Source organism: Garra rufa, chromosome 3 (assembly GCF_049309525.1).
Source record: "Garra rufa chromosome 3, GarRuf1.0, whole genome shotgun sequence".
In the NCBI taxonomy this organism is placed as follows: domain Eukaryota; kingdom Metazoa; phylum Chordata; class Actinopteri; order Cypriniformes; family Cyprinidae; genus Garra; species Garra rufa.
In genome coordinates this window covers 42,926,232-42,952,887 of record NC_133363.1, presented here as the reverse complement: position 1 = coordinate 42,952,887, position 26,656 = coordinate 42,926,232, and the positions used below count along the sequence as shown (strand labels likewise).

The 26,656-nt window shown below is 37.3% G+C and overlaps 1 protein-coding gene across 1 annotated transcript in view; it reads left to right on the top strand.

Annotated features, from left to right (window-relative positions):
* mtmr10 (myotubularin related protein 10) overlaps positions 1–21,694 on the top strand; it is a 38,623-nt gene extending 16,929 nt beyond the window's left edge. Inside the window, exons 5-16 of the mRNA XM_073837108.1 lie at positions 1,320–1,462; positions 7,095–7,188; positions 7,562–7,709; positions 10,692–10,779; positions 11,416–11,504; positions 11,775–11,905; positions 12,931–13,000; positions 13,197–13,267; positions 13,404–13,576; positions 13,703–13,873; positions 15,737–15,925; positions 19,112–21,694. Coding sequence (XP_073693209.1) covers positions 1,320–1,462; positions 7,095–7,188; positions 7,562–7,709; positions 10,692–10,779; positions 11,416–11,504; positions 11,775–11,905; positions 12,931–13,000; positions 13,197–13,267; positions 13,404–13,576; positions 13,703–13,873; positions 15,737–15,925; positions 19,112–19,714 — 1,970 coding nt within the window. The 3' untranslated portion in view covers positions 19,715–21,694. The remainder of the gene's footprint in view (positions 1–1,319; positions 1,463–7,094; positions 7,189–7,561; positions 7,710–10,691; positions 10,780–11,415; positions 11,505–11,774; positions 11,906–12,930; positions 13,001–13,196; positions 13,268–13,403; positions 13,577–13,702; positions 13,874–15,736; positions 15,926–19,111) is intronic.
* The last annotated feature ends 4,962 nt before the right edge of the window (positions 21,695–26,656 follow it).

Genomic DNA, 26,656 nt, shown 5'->3' with positions numbered 1-26,656 from the left:
ACGATTATTTTATTCATTAATAAAATTATATTTAATTATATTTAAATATTTATTTTTTGCCCTCATAGTTCACTGACAAGTTTTGTACAGTAAATATGCTCACATATTACAAGTGAGAGATTTTTGAATGAAGGGTGCACACACTATCAACTATCTATGATTATTTATTGAACATCAGTGTTGAACAACTGAAATTAAAGCACACATTGCTTAAAATGAAAAGTCACATTTTTCTTAAATTAGTGAAAATAAATAACTTGCACTTTTGGAAACAAAATAAATTATTTATAAAATAATAATAAATATTAAAAGTAGAAAATAAGCAGTATCTCTTCTAAATAAAATTACTCTTGTATATCCTGTAAATACTTTTTACTGTATGAATACTGTTTAAGCTCTCCATCGACATGTCGGCGGAATAACGCAACGTAACGGAGCGGGGTCACGTGACTCCACACGCAGTAGTGTTTTTAAAGGGAAAGTAATTGAAATAATTGACCTGGAAAAATTTGATCGATTATACGTTCTGAATGTCGATTTCGATTACTTTTCGATTAATCGCCCAGCCCTAATTCTGCACATATACTGTAAAACCCTAGGGGTACAACAAGTATATTACAAATTGATTCATTTATTGCTCTTGCATGGTAATGTAGGTAATGTAGTAATGTGATATACAAAAGATTATTGTAATTCGATTGTGTTTTAATATATAACACAGGCTTTTTACAATACACGTATAAACAGCATGATTGTGAGTGTGATATTTCTTTAAATTAGTTCTGCTAATATCTTGGTTAATATCTAGTGAGCATTTCCTCTCTCAGACCATTAGTGGATAAACTTGAGTAGAGGAACTTGTTCTGTGGATGAAGTGTCATGTTCTCTAGAACTCTAAATGTTAAAACGGAACAAGTGGTCTTAACTAGCACTTCTGTATTTCTTGGTAGTTACTTCAGGGAGGGAGAACTAACTTAATTATTTCAGTTTGTTATTTTATTCATTACTTTAAATCTAGTCTTGATTTTCTGTGCCTTTAGACTGTTTGACTGAATATTATGTAATACAGATTACACATAATACAGATTCTACTCCCTTGTGCACTAGCACGTGTAGAATCCAATAGTGAGATTAGTAAATTTAGTAGTAAGAACACATTCTATGACACACAATCCTGTAGTGTTCATGCCAGTCTGTCTGTTGCCATGTCCCAATCCCATTTCTCCCAAACATAACCTGTCCTATATCTACTTTCATTATCAGTAATGCTCACAAAATCCAAATAAGTCATAACCTTTTTTATGTGTTTTTTTTAACAGTGAATGATGTTAAGGGGAAGCAGAAGATTTTAGGTTCCAATCAGAAGCTGAAATTTAACCCTACTGAGCTTATCCTCTACTGCAAAGACTTCCGCATTATCCGATTCCGCTTTGATGAAGCCGGACCCGAGAGCGCTAAAAAGGTACAAAACACACACACACACACACACACACACACACACACACACATGCAAGTAAAAAAAATTAACCTTGCAGCCTTTTGCACCCAAACACACTCCCATACATGTCAACACACCTCCACGTTCCAGGCGCTTTTTGGATTAGTCTGAGAGAGGATTATGGGCTAATGGGTTTGACTGCAGCCCCCTGCTGAAGTCTGGGTGTTTTTTCCCTGAAGTAAAATTGTAAACAAGTACAAGAAATTCCTGCATGTTATTGGAATGAAGTGGAATTATGAGTTGAATTAATTTCAGTCTGTGTTCTGTCTTTTTGTGTATGGGGTTTTATGCAAATTCATTTCATTTTGTTTTGTCAGTTTCCTACTTAAGCAAGAAACTATTTCTAGAACTCTAGGCTTATGGTGTTTCAGGAAGTCTCTTCTCTCGTTGTCTCCCCTTTTCAACTGAGACGTTGTAGGATGAGGGGATTATAGTTTGTCTCTTTACCTAGACAGCATTGCTTTTATCAACCTTGTTCGTCTGTTGGACACTAATTCCACTGCAGACCTGTAATAAGGAGTCACAGTGGATCCAGATTCATCTCTTCCCACTTTACCCCCTCATACATATGAGACACAAACCAGTGGCGTGTGGTAGATTCTTACTTAAAGATCATTTAGATTCAAATGTGAAATTACTTAGTAATGTTCATATGGGTGAGTTGTTTACTTTGTAATTTTCATTTTCTTATGTTTTTTTATTCACTGATTTGTGGAACGGTTGCAATCATAACAGTGGCATTATTCAGTTGACAGTGTAATTAACCATTCAAAATGGAAGAACTGGTTCCTCTCACATGATTTATCACATTTGTTGCTCAGTTACACCTTCAAATGCACACACCTTTAAAGGACCTCTATAAGACCAAAATGTGCTTAAGAGAGGCAGAAGAAACTTTATTTAAAGGGGGGATAACATGAAAATTTGACTTTTTGTGTTTAAGTGCTGTAATCGCGTCCCTGGTGCATCTGCCAACCCCGAAAACATGAAAAGGACAACCCAGTAACTTTGTTTTACTAAGCCTTTCTCTGCAAGCATGTAAAAAAAATAAGTTGCTCAGATATTGCTCCCCCGGTGACATAGAAAAAGTGGTATATAATATTATCACCCCTTAATCTGCACCTTTCCACCCACGGTGCCGCCATAATGTTTTTGCAAGTGATGACAGTGTACAAGTTCTAATGGCAAGGAAAAAGTTCAAGCAAAGCATGCTAACTGTTCTGTCGTTGGCTGCACAGACGAGCACAGAACACTATTTAAAGTTCCAGCCTCAGAAGAGACAAGAGAGCAGTGGATTTATTGATATATTTATGGTATATTACGCTGCTGCCACACGGATATATTTATAAACATGGAATTTCTTTCCCAGCTGTTTACCTTAACAGACATAATCGACTGTTTTTGTAACTCATGTGTGTTTTTAACATAAACTTGTGTGTATTGACAGTTTAAGTGCAATAAGACATGAAAGAGAACTTAGTTTAGTACTCAAATAACAACTCTGTATCAGAAGTTGAAACTGATATGGCTTTAAAACGCATGATTTCAGTGCGATCAACGTGATAATCAAAACTAAACAGATTTTTTTTAACAAAGTATCTGGCATAAGAGCTGTAAAGGCTCAGCTCTATTGTGGAAAAGGCATACATGAAAACAGCGTGTTTCTGCTTCCACTCAAAATAGGCATTTTCAAAAACGATATAATAAATGATCTGTGGGGTATTTTGAGCTGAAACTTCACAGACACATTCTGGGGACACCTGAGACCTACATCTTGTAAAAATATTTCACAATAGTACTGTTTTTACTGTGTTTTTGATCAACTAAATGCAGCCTTTTTTTAAACAAATAATATGTAATTTTTTCACATCTGACTTTTAGCTTTCATAACTGTAGTGTCTTTGACAGAAAAGATGTTCTAAACAGATGTTCTAAAGTTTTCTTAATTCTTAAAGTTTTATTTTTCCTTTTCCCCAATGATAGACTTAAAAGGCCAAAAAATGCACTGCAGCGAAGCATACTGGAGCGTTTGAAAGTTCCCACCAAAACCATCAGAGGCTCTCTGCCTCATAAAATAAAGCATGTTCTGTTGAGGAATGTCTCTCCCTCCCGTTATACATCTGCGCCATAAAGCAGATAAAAAGAGCTCTTTATACAAGCTGATCTGATCATACCATGAACTCCGAGCTCTGTGACTCACACCGGCCTACAAACCCATCCTGTTGCTTCACAACAGCTGCTGTTGCCTGGCAACGTGGAACTTTGTGTAAAACGAACATTCCACATTGTGCTCCTGACTCAATGGCTGTCAGAAGAGGAGAACGGCCTCCTGTTCGTCATTCCTGCAGTATAACGAGCCCTGATTGGCCATTCCTATAGCATGACTCAGAGCAAAATGAACGGTTTCCACAGCATCTTTGGAATGATTGTTAGTCATCATTTATTAGTCACTATGATCTCAAAGGCTACACTAAGAGATGTTTGTTTTTAAAAGCGGAAAAGGGAGGTTTCCTTTCAGTTATGGGACAAAGACTTTGAGGGAAGCTGAGATTTTCACCTGCAGTTACCCAGCACATACAAGGCCCAAACTCCTAGGGGAATAACTAGAGGTATAGAAGAAGTGAAGTAAAGGGGGAGGAAGAAAAAAAGAGGTGCCAGAGTTCAGCTCTAAACAGTCTGCCAGCTCCTGAGAATGTGTGAAGGAAGGGGGAGAAAGGGGCAAGAAAAGCATCACAAAAAGCGAGGAACAAAAAGCCCTTTGAGCCCGGCTCTCACTTTCTGAACGCTTAGCAAACACGCACATTTATCCTGAAGTTCCGTTCCAGAGCTTCTCTGACGCTTTTGTTCCTCAGTGCCAGAGAACGCTAAACTATGAAGCTTACGTGAAGGGCAAGTAGAGTGCGTTTCCTTGACAGCCGTTGCAATGCACACAGCTTATTCATATTCTGGTGCTACTACGGAGGAGCCTAAGGGAGTCTGATGCAGGCAGTTTTCTAGGCATCTCAGCTCCGACTGGACTAAAATAGAAGTAAATGTCAAATATTGTGTTTGGATTGTGAAGGTGGGACTCCTTCTAATGTGTCATTTTCATGTAGGCTAGGCTAATTGCTGAGTGGAATTAATGCAAAGACACCTGGAAAAAAAGAAATGGAAAAAAACCAACTGGTAATTTCGTTATATCCAGTTGGAAATTACAAAGCTGCTTTTCAGTTCACATGCCTTATATGTCATCAGTCTGTATATAGTTGTCATTGTTAATTTCCAGCACTTTTGTAGTACAGGTTTTTCTTAAGAGTTTTCTACACCAGTCTCTCCATAGGAAAACACTGCTGGCAAGCAAAAGTACGTTTTTGTCCTTTTACCAATACAAGCATTAAATTCTTTGTTTGAGGAGTACAAGATTTAGGGGCCATTCACATAGAATGTGTTCTTGCAGGGCAGTGGAATAAAATAACGACTAAGAGTTCAAAATCTTTTATTTTGGGTGCCATGCAAGGTCAGTAATGAACTTTTCCATTAAGGAGCAATGTTTGCCCCCTGGAATTTATTTTCATTTTTATAATCACCTTATTATTATAGTCAACATACTATGTTATACTTGAATATACCCAGTTACTTTAGTCAATATTTTAAACTGTTGTCAGTAACGTTAGACTGTTTAAAACTGTAGCCTATCTAAATTAAAATGTAAAAAACAAGAGCTCATAGGGCTGCAATATTATGATAAAAGTCATTGTTGTATATTATTGCTCTTTATATGTGACCCTGGACCACAAAACCAGTCTTAAGTAGGATGAGAATATTTCTAGCAATAGCCAAAAATACATTGTATGGGTCAAAATTGTCGTTTTTTCTTTTATGCCAAAAATCATTAGGTTATTATGTACAGATCATGTTCTATGAAGATATTTTGTACATTTTCTTCTGTAAATATATCAAAACATAATTTTTTGAATTCTTCATTTGGGCAAATTTAAAGGCAATTTTTTCAATATGTAGATTTTTTGCACCCTCAGATTCCAGATTTTTAAATATTGTCCTATCCTAACAAACCATACATCAATGGAAATCTTATTTATTCAACTTTCAGATGATGTATAAATCTCAGTTTCTGGTCCAGGGACATATATTGTAATAATGTTTATTAATATCGATTTAGAAAAACTAATAATAATAGTTTTGTGTCTACATTTTGGGCACATCAAATTCGGCTTCACAGACAAACATGTACAGTAGTTCCATGACATTAGTCTAGCCTAGCGCACATTATCCAAAAACTCCCATTATAACCACTTAATCTACTAACTGAATCGCAAAACTAATCTTTTAGCTATTTACGTATCTGATTTGCATTTACGTTTATGATGAGGGAATTTGCTAGTGTGCGCAATCAACACAGCTCCGGCGTTTTCAGCGCTGAATAATCTAAGCACCGCTGATTGGACAATGCATTCCTAAATTCAACAGAAACATGTTTGATTGGTTACAAGGCTCAGCGTTGCACAAAACAGTGTGTAAAAGCAATCTGATGCAGTGTGAGCGGATCCAAATGTTATTCTGCAAATTGACACTTTTTATTCATTTCACGTTTCATTTTAATCGTGGCAGCCATAATACATTGTTTAATAGTGCAGGGGGAATTTATGGGGCATTTTAGTTCATTTGGTGCCATTTTTTACCACAAGCCCTCGTTAATTTCCGCCCCAGTGCCATGTTTTTAGAACGCGGTGTCACACACAAGATGCTACAAAAGAAACAAGCTCAATGGTCAAACATGACTAACACATCTAGTGCATTTTTTATATAGAAAAACAAATATTTTGTGCAGTGAAAAAAAAAACGTTCTGTGTCAAAGACCTCTTATTTGAGTTTGCTTGGTTTTTATACAAAGGATAGTTCACCCCCCCCCCCCCCCCCCAAAAAAAAAATCTTCCATACCCATAAGACTTTTGTTCATCTTCAAGATTCATCTGTGAGATACAAGATACTGCAAGAGAAATGCTAATGGTGTCGTAAAGGTGAAAGTCCAGCCTCGCTTGAGCTCTGTGCGCAGTGCTGTTGAATATTTCCATGCCTGGATCCGACAGCCGTGCCAAGAAAAGCTCTTCTGAATGAATAAACAGGGGAACTGACCAACAGGTGTTGCAGGAAAAAGATAAAAGAAAGAAAAATTCCCAAACTTCACCATGTAGTCCTGAGGGTAGGTGATATCGACCAGTTCAGGACCTTACTAGCAGTGGTTTGTGCCTCGAATTTAAATCAGTCACTTCAGATGGTGTTTTCCAGTGCCTTGTGGCAGGAATATTTGTTATGTATAGATTATTTCAGGTTTATTTTCTCTTCCAAATGCCTTTCCAAATCCCTTAAAAACATTAGCGATGTGCATTTCTCATTTGTAATGGAGCATTTGGAATTTGCGAGGCTAAATTGCTCTGGAAACATTTGGTTAGTAGATGTCCACAGTTGTAGTGTGAGACGCGAGAAGAAGGAATTTGTTGTAATGACATTTCAGTTCTGTTTTCTAAGGAAATTGCAGCGAAACAGTGAAGGTCATTTTGTGTTAGTCATCATGTGAATCTACGATGTGCTTTTACAGGTTTGTCTGGCCATCGCTCATTACTCCCACCCTGCTGACCCACAGCTACTCTTTGGCTTTGAATACGTCGGAAAACGATACCATGGATCAACAGGTAGGAAAACACACATGCAGCTATGACCGCAAATGATTCGCACTGTTTCCACAAGAGCTGCCAAATTGAGTTGAGCTATCCATACATTTAGTTTTCCTGCAAGTCAAGACATGAGAAGACTTTCCAGAGAATTCAAAGTGCTCATGTTATGAATAGCAAGGCCCATATTAAGATTTATATGGCTGCTGTTGGGCTGCATTGTAACATGTAGTTTTAAGACATGACAGAATGTAACCTGATCTTGATCAGAGGAGCATGTGACGCCACCAGTAATGCAAACCCAATGTTAAACCTATGTTGCCTAGTTTTTCACCCCTCATGCGTTGGCATCCCTGCTCTGCTGTTTGAGCTTGTACACATGTGGTTTGTTCAGGTGAGCGGGTAAATGGCGTTGACCCTGGCGGGGGGCTGCAGACCCCCTTGTTCGACTGCTCCTCAGACTGGGACAGAGAAATCAAGCGTACCGGCGCCTCTGAATGGAGAGTGTGTACCATAAATCAAGGCTATTTCATCTCACCCAGGTGAGTGTATGTATGAGTTTACATATAAATTGTGGTCTATTTTGCAAACAGCTTGTATTATAAGAACCTTAAGATGAAAATTATTGCTGCATGATTGCAAACCATCATGTAGCAAGTGATTGTGACAGAAAGACGAGTATGAGTATGTACAATATAAATGGCTATTGTTAAAGTGAACTTGAATTAGTCATCCTAATAAATCTCCTGTTAAGATGAGGATAGCTGATTAAATTATGACTGGTTCACATAAATCTGCACAGACAGACAGGAATGTTGTCCTTTCTGCAGTAATCCTCTGGAATGAAAGCACTGATCTCACTGATCCACACACAGTTCAGTATCAGGGCAATGGGCCTGATTCATGAAACTTGCATAAATATCAAATATATTAGAAAATTTAGAGTAATTGAATTAAACATGACGTGTATGTTAACGACTTCTAATCATTCGTAGATAAAATTCACAATTAGCGTAATCCCCGTCTATGAATTACTGCTGCCGTCCAGGACTGCAGTGGAATATTCTGGACTCCTTTCTCAGGTTTGGCTCCAGTATTTTGCATAAATGCAAAAAAGACTAATAGACTATATGCTTAACAATAAATATTCAATTAATGCGTGTCCACCACAGCTGAATAAATGCCAGGCGCTCTCTGAAAACACCCAGCTGGTGCCACTTGAGAACGTTTTGAAAATACTAGAGCTGCAAAACAATTAGTCGTGATTAATTGATTTAAAATAAAAGTTTATGTTTGCACACTACACTATATTGCCAAAAGTATTGCAACACCCCTTTCTAATGAAAAGGTTTGACTACTTCAATAACTTCCATGAGTACAAATATTAATGTTTTAGCATATAATGATATTCTATGGTATTGTCCTTTTTTTTTATAGCAACAGTTTGGAAAACTAAAAAAAACTTTTCTATTTTAACATGACAATGCCTTCTTGTATAAGGCAAGGTTCAAAAAGAAATTACTGATTCAGTCAATGTGAAATAACTTGACTGGCTTGCATAAAGCCAAGTACTAATCCCAGCTGAACACCTCTGGTGTGACTTTAAATGCAGACCTTGAGCCAAAAACTCAAGAACTCACCAAACACCAATGACTTGTGGCCAAAAGTTTTGAGAATTACATAAATATTGGAAATTGGAAAAGTTGCTGCTTAAGTTTTTATAATAGCAATTTGCATATACTCCAGAATGTTATGAAGAGTGATCAGATGAATTGCATAGTCCTTCTTTGCCATGAAAATTAACTTAATCCCGAAAAAAAAAACTTTCCACTGCATTGTTAAGAAGGCTTCAGGGCGTCCAAGAAAGTCCAGCAAGCGCCAGGATCGTCTCCTAAAGAGGATTCAGCTGCGGGATCGGAGTGCCACCAGTGCAGAGCTTGCTCAGGAATGGCAGCAGGCAGGTGTGAGCGCATCTGCACGCACAGTGAGGCCAAGACTTTTGGAAGATGGCCTGGTGTCAAGAAGGGCAGCAAAGAAGCCACTTCTCTCCAAAAAAAACATCAGGGACAGATTTATCTTCTGCAAAAAGTATGGCGAATGGACTGCTGAGGACTGGGGCAAAGTCATATTCTCCGATGAAGCCTCTTTCTGATTGTTTGGGGCATCTGGAAAAAGGCTTGTCCGGAGAAGAAAAGGTGAGCGCTACCATCAGTCCTGTGTCATGCCAACAGTAAAGCATCCTGAGACCATTCATGTGTGGGGTTGCTTCTCATCCAAGGGAGTGGGCTCACTCACAATTTTGCCCAAAAACACAGCCATGAATAAAGAATGGTACCAAAACACCCTCCAACAGCAACTTCTTCCAACAATCCAACAACAGTTTGGTGAAGAACAATGCATTTTCCAGCACGATGGAGCACCGTGCCATAAGGCAAAAGTGATAACTAAGTGGCTCGGGGACCAAAACGTTGAAATTTTGGGTCCATGGCCTGGAAACTCCCCAGATCTTAATCCCATTGAGAACTTGTTGTCAATCCTCAAGAGGCGTGTGGACAAACAAAAACCCACTAATTCTGACAAACTCCAAGAAGTGATTATGACAGAATGGGTTGCTATCAGTCAGGATTTGGCCCAGAAGTTGATTGAGAGCATGGCCAGTCGAATTGCAGAGGTCCTGAAAAAGAAGGGCCAACACTGCAAATACTGACTCTTTGCATAAATGTCATGTAATTGTCGATAAAAGCCTTTGAAACGTATGAAGTGCTTGTAATTATATTTCAGTACATCACAGAAACAACTGAAACAAAGATCTAAAAGGAGTTTAGCATCAAACTTTGTGAAAACTAACATTTGTGTCATTCTCAAAACTTTTGGCCACGACTGTACATACACTATATGGACAAAACTATTGGGACACCCCTTCTTTAGAACAGAAAACAGCACTTCCAAAACAGTGGCAACAAAGATGGAAACATAATTCATGAATTTAAAAATTGTATTTCCATCTCTGTTGCAACAGTTTTGGAAGTGTCTAAAATCACTGTAGCCATCTGTACAAGTCATTGGTGTTTGGTGATGGGTTTTTTAAAGTCACACCAGAGGTGTTCAGCTGGGATTAGGACTTTGTTTTCTGCAGACCACTCAAGTTCTTCCACACTGACTGAATCAATCATTTCTCTTTGAACTTTGCCTTATACACAGAGTCATTGTCAAGCATATAGAATAGAAAAGGGTCATGTCCAAACTGTTCCTATAATATTAGAAGCACACAATTCCCTAGAATATCATCATATGCTTAAACATTAAGATTTGTACACATGGAAATTGCTAAAGTAGTCAAACCTATTCATTAGAAGGGGGTGTCCCAATACTTTTGGCAATATAGTGCATGTACTGTGTATATTTATTATGTATATATGAATACACACACATACATGTGTATATATTAAAGAATAATATGTTAGATTTATATGTAAAGGAGCAATTTATGGGAAATTTAGCTACTTTTTTTCTGTTGTTTGCAGTCTTCCAGAGTTCTTTGTGGTTCCAGTATCTCTAGCGGATCAGGATCTGAAGCAATACGCCTGCTTCTTTTACTCCCAGCGCATCCCGGTGAGTGTCGTTTACCAGACTGGATTATTGGCTTTGGAGTTAGAGAGTAGGAAATCTACAAATCACTTTTACTACCCCAGTCTGTTTTGCTCTTACTCAGAGAGAAAATCATCCGTTAATGTCATGTTTAAAAACTATGTCTTACTTAAGCTCTAAAAATCTTACTTGGTAAATTGATTTTCATTTAAAGAGACAGTTCACCTAAAAATGAAAATTCTGTCATTAATTACTCACCCTCATGTCATTCCAAACCCGTAAGAATACTTATTTGTACACAAAGAAAAAAAATACTGACTTTATTCAACAGTTTCTTCTCTTACATGGCAGTCTTTGATGTGTGTTTGTTTTCTTTGCACACAAAAAGTCTGTTAGCTTCATAAAATTACGGTTGAAGCATTGATGTCACATGGACTATTTTAACAATGTCCTTACTACCTTTCTGAGCTTCATCAAAAATATCTTAATTTGTGGCCTGAAGATAAACTGGTTTGGAACAACATGTGGGTGAGTAATTAATGACCAAATTCGGGTGAACTATACCTTTAAATAGTTGTGAGTCAACCATATTATGGACATAGGCTAATATTAGACATTCAAGGAGTATTTTTATATGTGTGTGTGCACTTTACTTTGTAGTTGTGGTGCTGGAATCACTCCAGTGGGAGCGCTCTGGTCCGCATGTCTAACATCAGTGACCCACAGCAGCAGAGGAAGGTGGAGCAGCGGTAAGAAAGATTACAGGTTGATTAAGAGATTTAGTTTGACCACCATTTTAAGGATAAATGAAGCAGTAATTGTACTGTTGTGAGAAAGTAGATTCGCTTTAGCTGATAATATACTCTGAACAGTTATTTTCCCAAATAGTATTTTATGGTTTTGGATATTTTAGCTAATGTTATAATTGTGCTTGTTTGCTCATCTCAGATCTGCTTAGATCCAACAGTATAGGCAGTGATATTCAGAAAACAGTTGTTGAATCCTCTGTTTTTCTGCAGGATTTCCAGTGCCATCACTAAGAGCCACCCCCTCCGCAGTGATGTCTTCAAGTCAGATTTGGACAAAAACCTTCCAAACATCCAGGATATTCAAGCTGCTCTGCTGAAACTGAGGCAGATTTGTGTTATAGGTAATCAATACCTTGTTGGAGAAAGGAATGATTGCAGTACACACTCAGTTCAATAAGATTTCAGCTGTAGGAAATCTTTACTAGGCTTATTCATTTTAAGAATTTAGCTTAAGTCTGAGCTGCGGTAAGAGCCAGGAATGTTTAGTTATTTCAAGAATTCCGCACAGTGCTTCCTGGTGCCATTAAAAACATATTAGTTAGAATAAAGTTTTTTAAACAGTTAGTATTTCTACTCTGAGAATTAAAATATGTAAAATGATCCAAATTATCTAAGATTATTTGTCCACTTTTTAACCATTTCCAGAAGATTGCTTTCATAGTATCAATATGTTGTGCCAAAACACATGGATTACAGTTGAAATCGCCATTACCATGTTTATTATTTCCATTTGTGACCCTGGACCACAAAACCAGTCTTAAGTTGCTGTGGTATATTTGTAGCAATAGCCAAAAATACATTGTATGGGTCAAAATTATTGATTTTTCTTTTATGTCAAAAATCATTAGGAAATGAAGTAAAGATCATGTTACATTAAGATTTTTTTGTAAATTTCCTACTGTAAACCTATCAAAATGTAATTTTTGATTAGTAATATGCATTAAGAACTTAATTAAAAGGTGATTTTCTCAGTATTTAGATTTTTTTTGCACCCTTAGATTCCAGATTTTCAAATAGATGTATCTCGGCCAAATATTCTCCTATCCTAACAAACCAAACTATACATCAATAGAAAGCTTATTTATTGAGCTTTCATATGATGTATATATCTCAGTTTTGTAAAATTTAACCTTATGACTGGTTTTGTGGTCCAGGGTCACATTTGATTTCTTTCTGACTTACTCGTAAACAGAGTACAGCACTCAACACTATCGTACAGTATACAGTGTGACAAAATAAGAAAAGAGGCTCTAGATGAAATCCGAACACAAGTGGTCACACAGGAGACACATTTAATACCCGGTGAAAACAGTGTTCGTTCTGATGCATCTTTTTTGCTTGCTTCTGTATTTATATTCATATGCAGATCCCTTTGAGGAGTCTGAAGAGAAGTGGCTGTCATCCTTAGAGAGCTCACGATGGATGGAGTATGTCAGGTATGATTGAAAAAAAAAAAACACTCAGTAGTCACCAGACAACATATTTGATCTTTCAGCTTGTGTCAGAAATGTTGGCAACAGGCATAGGTTTCTGTTTCTGCATTCTCAGGTGTTTATTGAGGTCTCAAAAATTCTGTCTGTAGATGTTGATGTTGACACTTTTAACGTTGGTGTGGTATGCATTTTTTTACAGGACATTTCTGCGGCATGCAGTAGAGGTAGTCTATATGCTGGAGAGCAGACGTGTGTCAGTCATACTCCTAGGTAAAAAAGCCCTTTTACAAATAAAGTTATGATACAGATGATACTTTATTTGTTCTGTTATCTCAAATGTAATATCTTGTAAATCGAATGTGATGTGATAAATGATCGTCTTTATTCTGTATGTGTGTGTGTACAGAGAAAGAGGATCGGGACCTGAGTTGTGTGATTTCCTGTCTGGTGCAGTTGATGTGTGATCCTCACTACAGGAGTCTGCATGGCTTTCAGGGTCTGATTCAGAAGGAATGGGTAATGGCTGGGCATCGGTTTCTTGATCGCTGCAACCATCTGAAGAAGAACGACAAAGAGGAGGTAGTACAGCATATATCAGAAGGATTCCAGAATCTTGTTTGTTCATTTATGAGGTGTACATGTGGCCCAGTTCTTTCATATATGTGAAGGTTTTTTTTTCATTGTATATATTCTTTCTCTCTGCAGTCTCCTGTGTTCCTGCTGTTCCTGGACTGTGTGTGGCAGCTGTGGAATCAGTACCCAGCAGCCTTTGAGTTCACTGAGGTGTACCTGACAGTGCTGGGGGACAGTATGTGGGTCCCCGTCTTCAGTACCTTTCTCTTCAACTGCCCCCGACAAAGAGCAGAGCACAGCAGGGTTAGATGCTTTTTGACAAATTTACATTTAAGTTTGTTTAATTAGTTGTGCACACACCTTGATTCCATTTATATTTTATGAATGGTTATTAAAACTTTATAGTTATCATCCTTTGTGTAAATGGCCCTAAAGTCAATAAGCAGAGCACAGCAGAATTAGATGCTTGTTGGTTTATTTAAACTAATTTACTTTAACTAAATATGTATCATTATTAAATTGATAGTGGTTCACCCAAAAATGAAAATTCTGTCATAACTCTCCCTTATGTTGTTCCAAACATGTAAGACCTTCATTCATCTTCTGAACACAAATTAAGATATTTTTGATGAAATTCAAAAGCTTTCTGACCCTCTATAGACCGCAACGGTACTACCACGTTCAAGGCCCAGAAACATAGTAGGGACATTGATAAAATAGTCCATGTGACAGTGGTTGAACTGTAATTTTATGAAGCTATGAGAATAGTTTTTGTCCACAAAGAAAACCTTTCTGGGCCTTTAACTGTGGAGGGTCAGAAAGCTCTCGGATTTCATCAAAAATATCTTAATTTGTGTTCTGAAATTAACAAAGGTGTTTATACTCTCTGTATACTGTAGACCGGGGTCACCACACTCGGTCCTGGAGGGCCGGTGTCCCTACAGAGTTTAGCTCCAACCCTAATCAAACACACCTGAACCAGCCAATCAAGGTCGTAATAGGAATACTTGAAACTTCCAGGCAGCTGTGTTGAGGCAAGTTGGAGCTAAACTCTGCATTTTTAATGCTACATTTCGAATATTTATTTATTTCAAGTTTAAAGGCAGATTTTTGCTCCTAAAATTGTAAAAAAAAAAAAAAACTGATTGTTAATTGTGGTTTAAACTACTCTTTATGGTCAGAACATGATAAACACTTATTTATTTTTTTATTCCTTTACACTTTTCCAGTCATTTTTCCTTAACAAAATAAATATCTTAATAGAGAAATTAATTTATTAGTTTCTGCATGTTCCGAAATGAACAAAGGTCTCACGGGTTTGGAACAACATGAGTAATTAATGACAGAATTTTCATTTTTGGGTGAACTTACCCTTTACTATATATGTTTTTGTTATATAGAACAATGTAGAAAAAGTCTTGTTCAGCAATGTTTTGTATAAGCAGCCTGTGAAATGAGTTGTCAGACTTCCAAAAAGGACAAGTCATTGAAGCCAGTTTAGCAGGAGTGTCTGTAACCTGAACAGACCAATTGTTTGGTGTTTTCAGAACAACAGTATTTACAATTATGACTGTCCAAACAACTGCAGCAGCAAAGTGACAGCAAACCTCAGTATTCACCTCAAAGATCCTCTTTCCACTAAAAACGACGACTGAGAGCTTCACAAAGCCAGCATCCATGAAAGAGCTGCAATTGCTAAAACTTTAATCACAGACACCAGTACTAAAAGATAAAGTGTCATGATCATAAAAACTAGACAGTTGGAGCACCAAGATGAGCTTCATAGTCAGTTCTGAGCAGCTCAATTATGTCATTTGAATATTTTCAAACCACTGTGGGCAGTTTTGGAGAGATGAGTGAGAAGCAGATTGCTTTCTCCAGCATCTCTAAAGCAGCCTGCAAATGTTTTGACAGACAACATTCAGCTGGAGACTATTCAAAAGTTGTGTACATTTATTCTGAGAAGGTTGGAAGCTGCATTAAATGCAAATGGTGGTACATTTCCCAAATGTTCATATTGTTTTGTCTAACCCATGTATAGCCGCTATCTTACATTAGCTTATTGTAATATAATAACAAATCACTCATTTTTCTTAGTTTTTTGACCTGTTTGAGTTGACATCTCCCTTTCTTGTCTGTCTGCCTTTATCTTTCTTATCTCTTCAGGATTTTGCAAGCAGTAAGAGTATTCACCTGGGGCAGGACCAGGCTCTCCGCTTTCCTCCAGTGTGGGACTGGTCTCAACAGTTCAGTCTTAAAGACCAGACTCTTTTTAATAATCCCCTGTATGTGGGCAAGATCGCCACCTGTGTGCAGAACGGCACAGTGAAGACATTCACACACAGGCGCAGCAAGGTGAGCTTTCTATCTCTGCTAGTCTGTATACTGTTGTTCTCTAAAGTAGGGCTGGGCAATATGGCCCAAAAAAATGTTCACGATCAAATGTTTCATATCAGTCGATATCGATAATTATCACGATAAATTTTAAATATTTCTTTCTTTTTTTTTAAGAAAAAAAAAGAAGGCGTTTAAGGCGAGACACTGCAGGTGAATAGGGTAAAAAAAATTAACTAATAGTAATCACCTTACTTAGCCAGTTGATTGATTACATTGTTAATTGCAAACATTTTTTGTATGACAAGTTTTCTAAAATGTTAGGTTTTAATATGCAAATGAGGCATTGTTTAATGAAATATGCTCTAATTTGCATACATTTCTAGTACAAAAGTCTAAACACTGGATGAAGTCCTTTTTCAAAATTCTTGTTTAATTTTTTTGACATATTAGAGTCAAAAGTTTTTACAGAAGGAATTTGGGGTATCTCATTTTATCACTCCATAATACAGAAAATACTTTGAACAGGCAGAAAACAATATATTTTTACATTTTTAGGGGAATAAAATGTATAAAATCAAGCAAATTATAAATGAACAAATCCCTCTGTAAAAACCTTTGGTGTGTGTAAGTGCTACTGAAGTGGAGATTTATGGCTCAGTGTAGAAGAAAAAACTCACTTTGAGAAAACGGCCCTTAAAAATATGTATTACAATCAGTGTTGTTTTTGACAACCATCTTAGATTTAGTCTTAGTCTTAGTCTATTGGACTAAAATGCTTCTTAGTTTTAGTCAAATTTTAGTCACTTCTATATGTGATAGTTTTAGTCCAATTTTAGTCGACGAAAAGTAAAAAAGGTTTTAGTCTAGTTTTAGTCGACGAAAAGTCAAAAAGGTTTTAGTCTAGTTTTAGTCGACGAAAAGTCAAAAAGGTTTTAGTCTAGTTTTAGTCGACGAAAAGTCAAAAAGGTTTTAGTCTAGTTTTAGTCAAAAAAAGGGAAAAAATAGTCTTTTAACAAATTAATGTAGGTCAGTAAGTATTTTGCTGTTGGGTAGTGTCACTTATAAGTTCTGAAAATAGCAGATCTATAGTTCAACACAATGTGAGCTTCCGGATCGACTATTTTCACCAATAATTACAATAATGAAGGAATGTTTTAGAACATAAAAGACAAACAAGGATGGAATGCTAAAACGGCTTGCCATACTAGTATAGCAAAGAGTATTTAATGCTAAAACGGCTTGCCATAGCGTCAGATACTTTTTAAGTTTTAATTGGCATGCACAATAAGCGGAAATGTCATGCATTTTAAACGTCTGACGGACCACCCACTAACATTTTCGTCTATTCTCGTCTCGTCAACGAAAACTCACACACGTCTCGTCATGTTTTAGTCATCAACGAGCCATTTTTATCTCGTCATCGGCTCGTTATCGTCATGAAAAAAAGTGGCGTCAACGAAATGATTTCGTCATCGTCATCGTTGACAAAAACAACACTGATTACAATTGAAATCTATTGACACAAATAGGTAAAGTGATATAAAAGAAACACCTAACAGTGTCTTTTTGGTGTTTTCTTTCCACTAGTCTGAAAAAACACTTTAGGAAAAACCAAAAAGCCCAAAATGTCAAACTTGACAGATGCATAAAAAACTGTTTTTGCCTGCAGTGTCTCCCCTTAAAGGGACAGTTCACCCAAAAATGAAAATTTGATGTTTATCTGCTTACCCCCAGGGCATCCAAGATGTAGGTGACTTTGTTTCTTCAGGAGAACACAAACAAAGATTTTTAACTCAAAGCGGTGCAGTCTGTCAGCCAAATAATGACCTTTAAAAGTTAAAAAAAACATGCACAGACAAATCCAAATTACACCCTGCGGCTCGTGACAATACATTGATGTCCTAAGACACGAAACGATCGGTTTTTGTGAGAAACTGAACAGTATTTATATCATTTTTTACCTTTGATACACAGCCACGTCCGACTGTGCCGAGCACGAGCTCATCATCCGGCTTGTTACCCGTGTATGCGCTCTGGCGTAGTATACGCAAACGCCGTAAGGGGAAATCGGTGAAAAGTCCCGGATGAGTTTGCGCAAGCAAACGTAATCTTTTAGCGTTAAATCGGTTTGAACAATCAGGATAAGCGCAAGTAATTGCCATTTTGAATAGCTGCTATACCCACAATCTCTGTGTTCTGTGTAAACAATAAGTGTCGTATACATGAGACAGATCGCTTCCGGCGTTTGCGTATACTACGCCAGAGCGCGTGCACGTGTAACGAGCCGGATGATGAGCTCGTGCTCAGGAGAGATTGACATTGCTGTGTATCAAAGGTAAAAAATGATATAAATACTGTTCAGTTTCCCACAAAAACCGATCGTTTCGTGTCTTAGGACATCAATGTATTGTCAAACATCAAATTTTCATTTTTGGGTGAACTATCCCTTTAAAGACAGATTTTTGCTCCCAAGTGAAAGTTCAGATTCATTGTTTTTACAGCTTAGTTTTTTAATGTATTTGAACCCTTTCCAACAATGACTGTATGATTTTGAGATCCATCTTTTCACAATGAGGACAACTGAGAGACTATTACAAAAGTTGCAAAAACTCAGTGATGCTCCAGAAGGAAAAACCAGGGGGTGAAAACTTTTTGAAATTTAAGATCAGGGTAAATGGAACTTATTTTCTCTGCTGGGAAACATGTAACTATCTTCTGTAGCCTCTGAAGGGCAGTACTAAGTGAGAAAATTTTGAAAAATGTATACATTCTCCATTCTGTTCAAAAGTTCTCACCCTCCGGCTCTTAATGCATGATTTTTCCTTCTGGAGCATCAGTGTGCGTTTGACAGTTGCACATGAGTCCCTCGGTTGTCCTCAGTATGAAAAGATGGATCTCAAAATCATACAGTCATTGTTGGAAAAGGTTCAAATACATCCCCTGTATGTATTTGTAAGAAAAACAGCAAATATATATAAATATAGTCTAAATATATTTAGTATAAATGCACAAACGCTATAGCTTAATCACAAAAATACTGTAATTATATGTGACCCTGGACCACAAAACCAGTCATAACTATCGTTATCATTTTATCGTCCAGCCCTGCTCCAAAGTAATACCAGTCAACAGCAGTAGATATTGATATTTATTAAAAGACTGAGTGTAAAATAAACAGAAAATAATTTTCGTCTTCTTCCTCAGAAAAACTACAGCTCCACAGTGCGAGGTCTACCCTCCGCTTTACGAAACGGCTCGCTTGGACCCAACGACACCCTGGCACGCCGAAACTCCCTCGTTCTGCGTCTCCGTTCTGATTTGTCTCAGGTGCGGGAACAGCAGGAGACCCCATCGGAACGCTTCGTTCGAGACTTTTTCTCTCGTCCTGTCGACCTACAGGGCATGCTGCTTCCCCAGCTCCTTCCATCTCACATCTCCATCTGGAAGCTCTACTTCCTACGCTGGGTTCCTGAGGCACAGATCCCGCAGGGCGGCCCCATCACCACCTTCCACAAGCTCTCAGTGCTCACAGACGAGATCGAAATGCTCCAGAACCAGTTGAAGCAATACAAAGGAGCAGGCTGCACTCCAAACAACCTGCATGCAGAGCATAGCAAAATGTACTTTAAGGCGACTTCAACCCCTCAGCAGTCCCTTGCTCCTACAGAGTACCTCAGCTCTTCATTCCCCTTCTCTCCTGTGGGAAACCTGTGCCGCCCAGGGATTCTCGGGACTCCTCTCAGCAAGTTTCTCAATGGAGCCAAGATCTGGCTGTCTACAGAGACACTGGCTAATGAGACGATTTGAGGGAAGATCTGAGCCCTTAAGATCTTCTCAGTTGTATTTAGGTCTCATTTTGAATGTGCAGGTTTGTGGTACTAATGGTTACCTGGACATTTTTATTCAGTCTCTTGAGAGTTGACAGTCAGTGAGGTGTTTTTTTTTGTTTTTTGTTTTTGCACATGATTAAATATAAAGCTCCAATCGCACATCTTTCTGACTTAGGATTGTTTGGATCTGTTGTACACTGCCTGTATGGACTTTTCTCTTTGTGTTAAAATACTTGGTGGATTTTTGTGTGGAGCTTGTGGCATTAGTTGGAAAGTAGAACTGGTAACACTTTATATTAAAGGGTTAGTTCACCCAAAAATTAAAATTAGCCCATTATTTACTCGCCTTTCAGGCATCCTAGGTATATGATATCCTTCTTTCAGACAAATCCAATCAGAGTTATATTAAAAATTGTTCTTGTTCTCCCAAGCTTTATCATGGCAGTGGTGGGTGTTTCTCTTCATCAGTCCAAAACAAGTCCAATAAAGTGCATCCATCCATAATAAAAAGAACAATTTTTATTATAACTCCGATTGGATTCGTCTGAAAGGAGGAAGTCATAAACACCTAGGATGTCTGGAGGGTGAGTAAATAATAGGCTAATTTTGATTTCTGGCTGAACCATACCTTTAAGGTTCAATTCGTTATCATTAGTTAATATATTGGGTATCATGAACTAACAATAAACCATTTTCTACAGCTTATATTAAAGTTAATTAATCAAAAATAAAGTAAAAACTAACTTTTTGTAAAGGTATTACAGATTAAAATGACTGTTTTCTATTTTAATGTTTGTTCTTATGACAGCAGTGTCACATCTTTCAGAAATCACATTCATTTATATCAACTTAAAAATGAGTACAGTTTATGTAGATTCAACATTAACCAAGATTAATAAATCCTGGTTCTTGATACCTAATGCATTAATTGCTGACAAATTAAACATATAGTGTTTTTGTAGAACTGTAAGTTAAATCTATGGTATAAAATGTGCATATATTTTATCTTTTAATCCTGAGGTAGTTTAAGATTGCTTGAAACCTTCTGGTAAGGTCTAACCGTAGTTAGCTGTATTAAAATCAATAACCAAAATTGTGAAACTTGATATAGGAATTGACAGGGTTTATCTGTGTAAACCCTTTTAGCAGGCAATAACTGTGCACATATGGGTGTCTTTCAGGCCGGCTGGATTCCGTTCTGATAGGCCCGTCGCTTTCTAAAGCACAGAATGGCTGTTTGAAGGTGATTGACAGCTGCTCCGGCCAATCAGCTGGTTTATTTGGCTTGGAGCTTGCAGTCCTCGTCTCAGACAGCGTTATAATTTGAGAAAGTTGTGCTAATGCACCTGTGAACTTTTGATTTTCGGTTGGAGTTGTTTTACTAGTGTGACAGTAATGGTCTTGATTTGATATGTAGCCTTTTAATGATAGATTTTTATTATGATTGGGGACTGTATTTTTTCTTTTCCAATTTGTATTCTTGTTTGTTTGTTTTTTCTAGAACTGGTACTTACCCTTTTCCCGATACCCTTTAGCTAGAAGTAATGCACAGTCTGTGTGTAGTTTACCACTAATGCTGTCCAAAGTATGAAAACTGTGTTCTAATGGCACAGTTTGATTTGTCAAACAGCACTGATATTTATTCAGTTATGCAAAGAAACTAAAACAGGGATATTGTACAAATCCTCTGTGCCTTGTTGTGGGCCCTGATTGCAGTGCACCTGTTCTTCTTTTTCTGTCTGGATATTAAAAAGCTACAAAACACACTCTGGTGTGTGAATGGAACTACGCTGACTAATTCCAAAGCTTGGTGTGGAAGTTGTTTAGATATCATTGGTCAATAAAGGTTATAATAAATGTTAGTTTTGTTTGTGAGCTCAGGGGAGCCTTGTGAGGCAATATGCAAAATTTGGCTCTTCTGATTTTCATGCAAATAAAAAGAATTGCCACCTTTGAATGGAGATCTGCCTTTTTGTTCTTTTAGGATATTAAATATGACTTTTTTCATGAGTTTAGAAATCAGTAAAAACATTCTCTAAACTTACTACATTCTGAGAACACAAGTACAGGTGAAACTAGCTGTAACCTAAGTGAAGGAAAACATTATAGAGCACTAAACTCAACAGTAATGCCCTCTTCTGTCCACTTAGTGCTATGACTAACTGAACATGAGTATTTACATTTATTCATTTAACAAACACAGTTAGTAAATGTACAAAAGCAAATCACAAAATGTCAATGAATAAATATAGAAGTTATATTTTTTCATTGGACGCATTTATTGAAAGTTACAATAGCTACACAGTATTTCATACACAAAAAGAAGTTTTTAAAGAAATGTAGCACTGGCATACTGTTTAGTCTTTAAGTTTGTTATAGGTTTTAATATATTAGGATATATTGCTCAAAAACAAAGTTTTGGACACTTTCTGGATGTCAGTTGTAGAACATGTTTATATGTTAATGTGATGAATTACACTGATAATTATTCTGCTAGTACACCAATATGAATTAAAATGATAACTGAGTTCATGCATCCATTAAAACAGTCAAAAATAATAATAAAAAGTGGCGTCAGCGATTTGTTTGTAGACGCCCCTTTTGTTGATATTTGTATCTAATGCAACAAAATTGACATTTTAATATCTTACTTCAAGAGTTTAAATTTTTTTAGGGTTACTATATTGACTATAGCCTATACTGTATATTATGGAAGCCAGTTTCCGACACTGAATAAAAAACAAACACGTAATTGCGAGTTTACATCTCACAATTATGACTTTTTTTCTCACGCAATTCTGCCTTCTTCTTTTTTTCCAGAATTATAAGATAAGCTATAAACAAATTCTGACTTTTTTTCTGTAGAATTATGAGATATTATGAGCTATAAAGTGAGTTTCTAGCCTATTTCATAATTCTGAGGGAAAAAGTCAGAACTGTGCGTTTGTATCGCGCGACTTATAAAGTCCAATTTAAGTTCATACTGGTGTTAAAGTCAGAATTGTGAGATATGAACTGGGAATTCTTACAATTCTGACTTTTTTCTCAGAATTACGAGTTTATATCTGGCAATTGTGACTTTCTTCAACTTTATAACAGTTTTGTTACTCTGAATTTAGTCTGAATCATATAGGGGTGGTTTCCAAGATTAAATTAAGACAGGAGTAGGCCTTAATCTAGAATAGTTATTCATGTTTTAAAAAAATGGCTTTCTGAAACACAGATTAAGTACAGATTACTAACACCTGGACTATGGAGTCCTCAACTAAAATACACTCGATTAATTTAATACCACCTGTGCAAATCAGGATTAGCTGGATTGAGGTTGCCTATAAAACATGGAATGAACCAAGAAAAGGTTAAAATTGTATGCAACTGAGAAGCAAATGGCAATGGAAGTTGAAAAGAGAGTACGATCAAAGAACTTTTCTGAACATGAGAAAAGTCTTTTAAAGCAAATAGTTTCAAGACATCCTGTTATTGAAGATAAACTGCACACATCAGCTGTTGAATCAAAGAAAAGGAATGCCTGGACATCTATTTGTAATGAATTTAATGCAAATGAACTCACATCTACAAGAACAATACAACAACTTCAGGTAAGAATCATTAGTTTTATTATGGCTTTTCAGAATCACTGTTGTATTTATAATAGTTATTTAATACAGGTGTTGTGGAAAAATATCAAAATAAACCTAAAAAAACTGTTGCTGAAGCTCGAAGAGAGAGGTTTAAGACTGGCGGAGGACCTGCAAATAAAGACTGTGATGTGTTGGATGAGTTACTGACAGGAATACTGGAGAATCGGCAACCTTTGGAGAACATACTAGATGATGACCATCTGGACAGTTCAGATGATGGATCACATGCACCTATATTAAGTATTTGAATTTGATTTTGGCTTTTGTTTCTCTCCTCTCAAACTTCTATTTGCTTCTGTCATATGATGTGAAACATTTTCCCATTTAATCTGTATTTATTTGACCGTATATGAACTGTTCATGTTTCAAGGAGAAGGTCAAAACAGAACTGAAGAATTGGAAAGCAGCTTACCCTCCACATCCTCAGAAGCAAGGGTGGCAATGTCTGCCAGTACTGGTAACCAGAAGAAAAGACCGTTGGCTAATGATTTTCATGAACATAAATTGAAGTATCTTAAGGAGGAGCATGAAATGAAGATGAAGATACTACTGGAGATCAAGATGAAGGAGAGAGAGATGCAACCGGCTCAAATGTCACATCAGTACATGAATCTGTGAAATAAATACTGTTTTATTAAGAAAAGATGGATGTTGTGGTGGTTTCAGTAACATACCAGACCAAAAAGTTGTACACTTTTAACAAATATTTGGTTTTATTATTACATGTATCAGATCTGAACAGAGGTTGGAAATCTAAATAATGTAAACAGATCTATTTAAAGTGGCACAATGCAAAAGCATCCCTGTATGCAAGTCCTTCTCTGTGGTTGGTTGTAAATGGTGGCACATCTGGATTGTCATCCTCTTCTATTGGGGGATCTGGGCATCCCTGCTTTTTTTTTTAGGTAGTTGTGAAGAACAGCTGTTGCAATGATGACAGTGCAGCATCTACTTGGTTTGAATCTGAGTGTTTTCCTAAGGCACTGAAAACGACTCTTCCAAACACCAAACATGCGCTTGACTAAACCCCTTGTACGCATATGAGCCTGGTTGTAGTGCAGTTGTTCAGCTGTTGTTGGGTGCAAGTATGGCATAAACAAGAAATCCTTCTGAGCATATACTGTCACCAAGCAAAATTCCATTATGATCTCTTCTTTCAAATTGAGTATACAGAGATGAGTTGAGGAAAATTCGGGAATCATGAGTTGCACCTTTCCACCGTGCAACAGTGTTTGAAAACTCTAACTGGGGAGTGCATACACCTTGGACAACCAGTTCTTTCGGTTCCTGTATTCCTCAGCATCTGGAGTAGAGGGATGCTTAATGGGAATATGGGTTCCATCTATGCAACCTGTGACTCCTGGGAAATTTCCATATTCATAGAATAGTACCTTGTAGTTAGCCTGGGTTCTAGCATCAGGGAAGTTTATGTAATGTGCTTTTAATTCACAAATGGCCCTGCACACTCTGTGAATGACTTTACTGTTGGTTCACTGACACCACATAAATCCCCAGTTTCTTGATGAAAGGTGCCGCATGCCGAGAACCTTAAAGTTATGAGCACCTGGAGACAAACTGAAATAGGCTGTCCTCTTTGGGTCACAGATGAAAGCCTGGGTTCTAAGAGTGAAATTATCTCCACTGCATTTACTTTATGCATGTGGAAACGATCTTGAAAACTTATTTCATCAAAACGTTGCAATGGGTCACTTCTGTCTGCAAGAACTTGCCTGGCTGGTGGAAAGCGCTGATCATCATTGACATAGTCCAAGTAATCCATGTGTCCTCCAAATGAAATTAATCTGAAGTTAAACCTGCCTCCTGGTAGGTTTAATTTAAGCCTCAATTTAGTCCTGAAGTTGCTCTAGTCTTCCTCCAGGAAATTAGCCAGTTAAATTCTGGACTAGACTAAGTCTTAGACTTTTTAAAACCATGACAGAGAAAGCACATTTCTGTTAGTCTGATTTAAATGGCCATTTTAGTCTAGGACTAGCCTTAATCTTGGTCCAGGAAACCACCCCATAATGCACAGCTCTTTTTTTTAACTTCAGCTTGTCATGTTTCATCCGGTTATTACTCTGCCACTCATAACAACGATTCGGTTACATAGCCGATTAATTTTTCTAAACTCCCGTTTGTCATTTTTGAAATGGTATACATGGACGGTTGGTCCTCTTAGACAAACAAAACTTTTCTTCGATTGTGAATGGATTATGTAGAGAAAATGAGCAAAGTACACAGTTGACCGGAAATGACTTGGCTGACTTGTCTAAAACAAGGAAGTAATCAGTGCATATGGTCAATTGAGATATTTGCAATTCTGAGAAGTCTTTTTCTGGTCTGGTCTGGTCTGGTCTGGTCTGGTCTGGTCTGGTCTGGTCTGGTCTGGTCTGGTCTGGTCTGGTCTGGTCTGGTCTGGTCTGGTTTGGTTTGGGGGCAGCTGTGGCCTAATGGTGAGAGAGTTGGGCTTGTAACCCAAAGGTTGCTGGTTCGATTCCCACACCGGCAGGAATTGAAGGTGGGGATTGTGAATGAACAGCGCTCTTTCCACCTTCAATACCATGACTGAAGTGCCCTTGAGCAAGGCACTGAATCCCCAGTTGCTACCCGGGTGCTGGAGCAATGGCTGCCCACTGCTCCGGTGTGTGTTCACAGTGTGTGTGTGCTTGTTCACTTCTCACTGCTGTGTGTGTGTGCACTTGGATGGGTTAAATGCAATACTTGACAATACGTCATGACTTTCACTTTTTACAACTTTATATCTCACAATTCTAAAGAAAAAGGCAGAATTGCAAGAAACAAACTCGCATTTGCGAGAAGAAAAGTCAAAATTGAGAGTTATCTGACAATTCTGACTTATTTCTCACAATTGCAAGTTTAGTTTATATTACACAACTCTGAGGAAAAAAGTCAGAATTGTGAGTTTATATCTCAGAATTCTGACTTTATAAAAGGCAATTGAGAGTCAGATATAAATTTGCAATTTCCCCTCAAAATTGGACTTTATAACTCACAGCTGTGTGTTTCACAGTCTGTTTTCCCCTCAAAATTGGACTTTATAGCTCGCAATTGCACTATATCACGATCTCTGACGAAAAAGTAATTGCGAGTTTATATCTCAATTCTGAGAATCGCATGTTATAAAGTCGGAATTGCATGATAAACTCCTAATTTTTAAGTTATGTCAGAACTGAAATATAAACTTAAAATTCTGCCTTTTTTCTCAGAATTGCAAGTTTATATCTCGCAATTCTGTTTTTGAGATATTTGAGAATAAT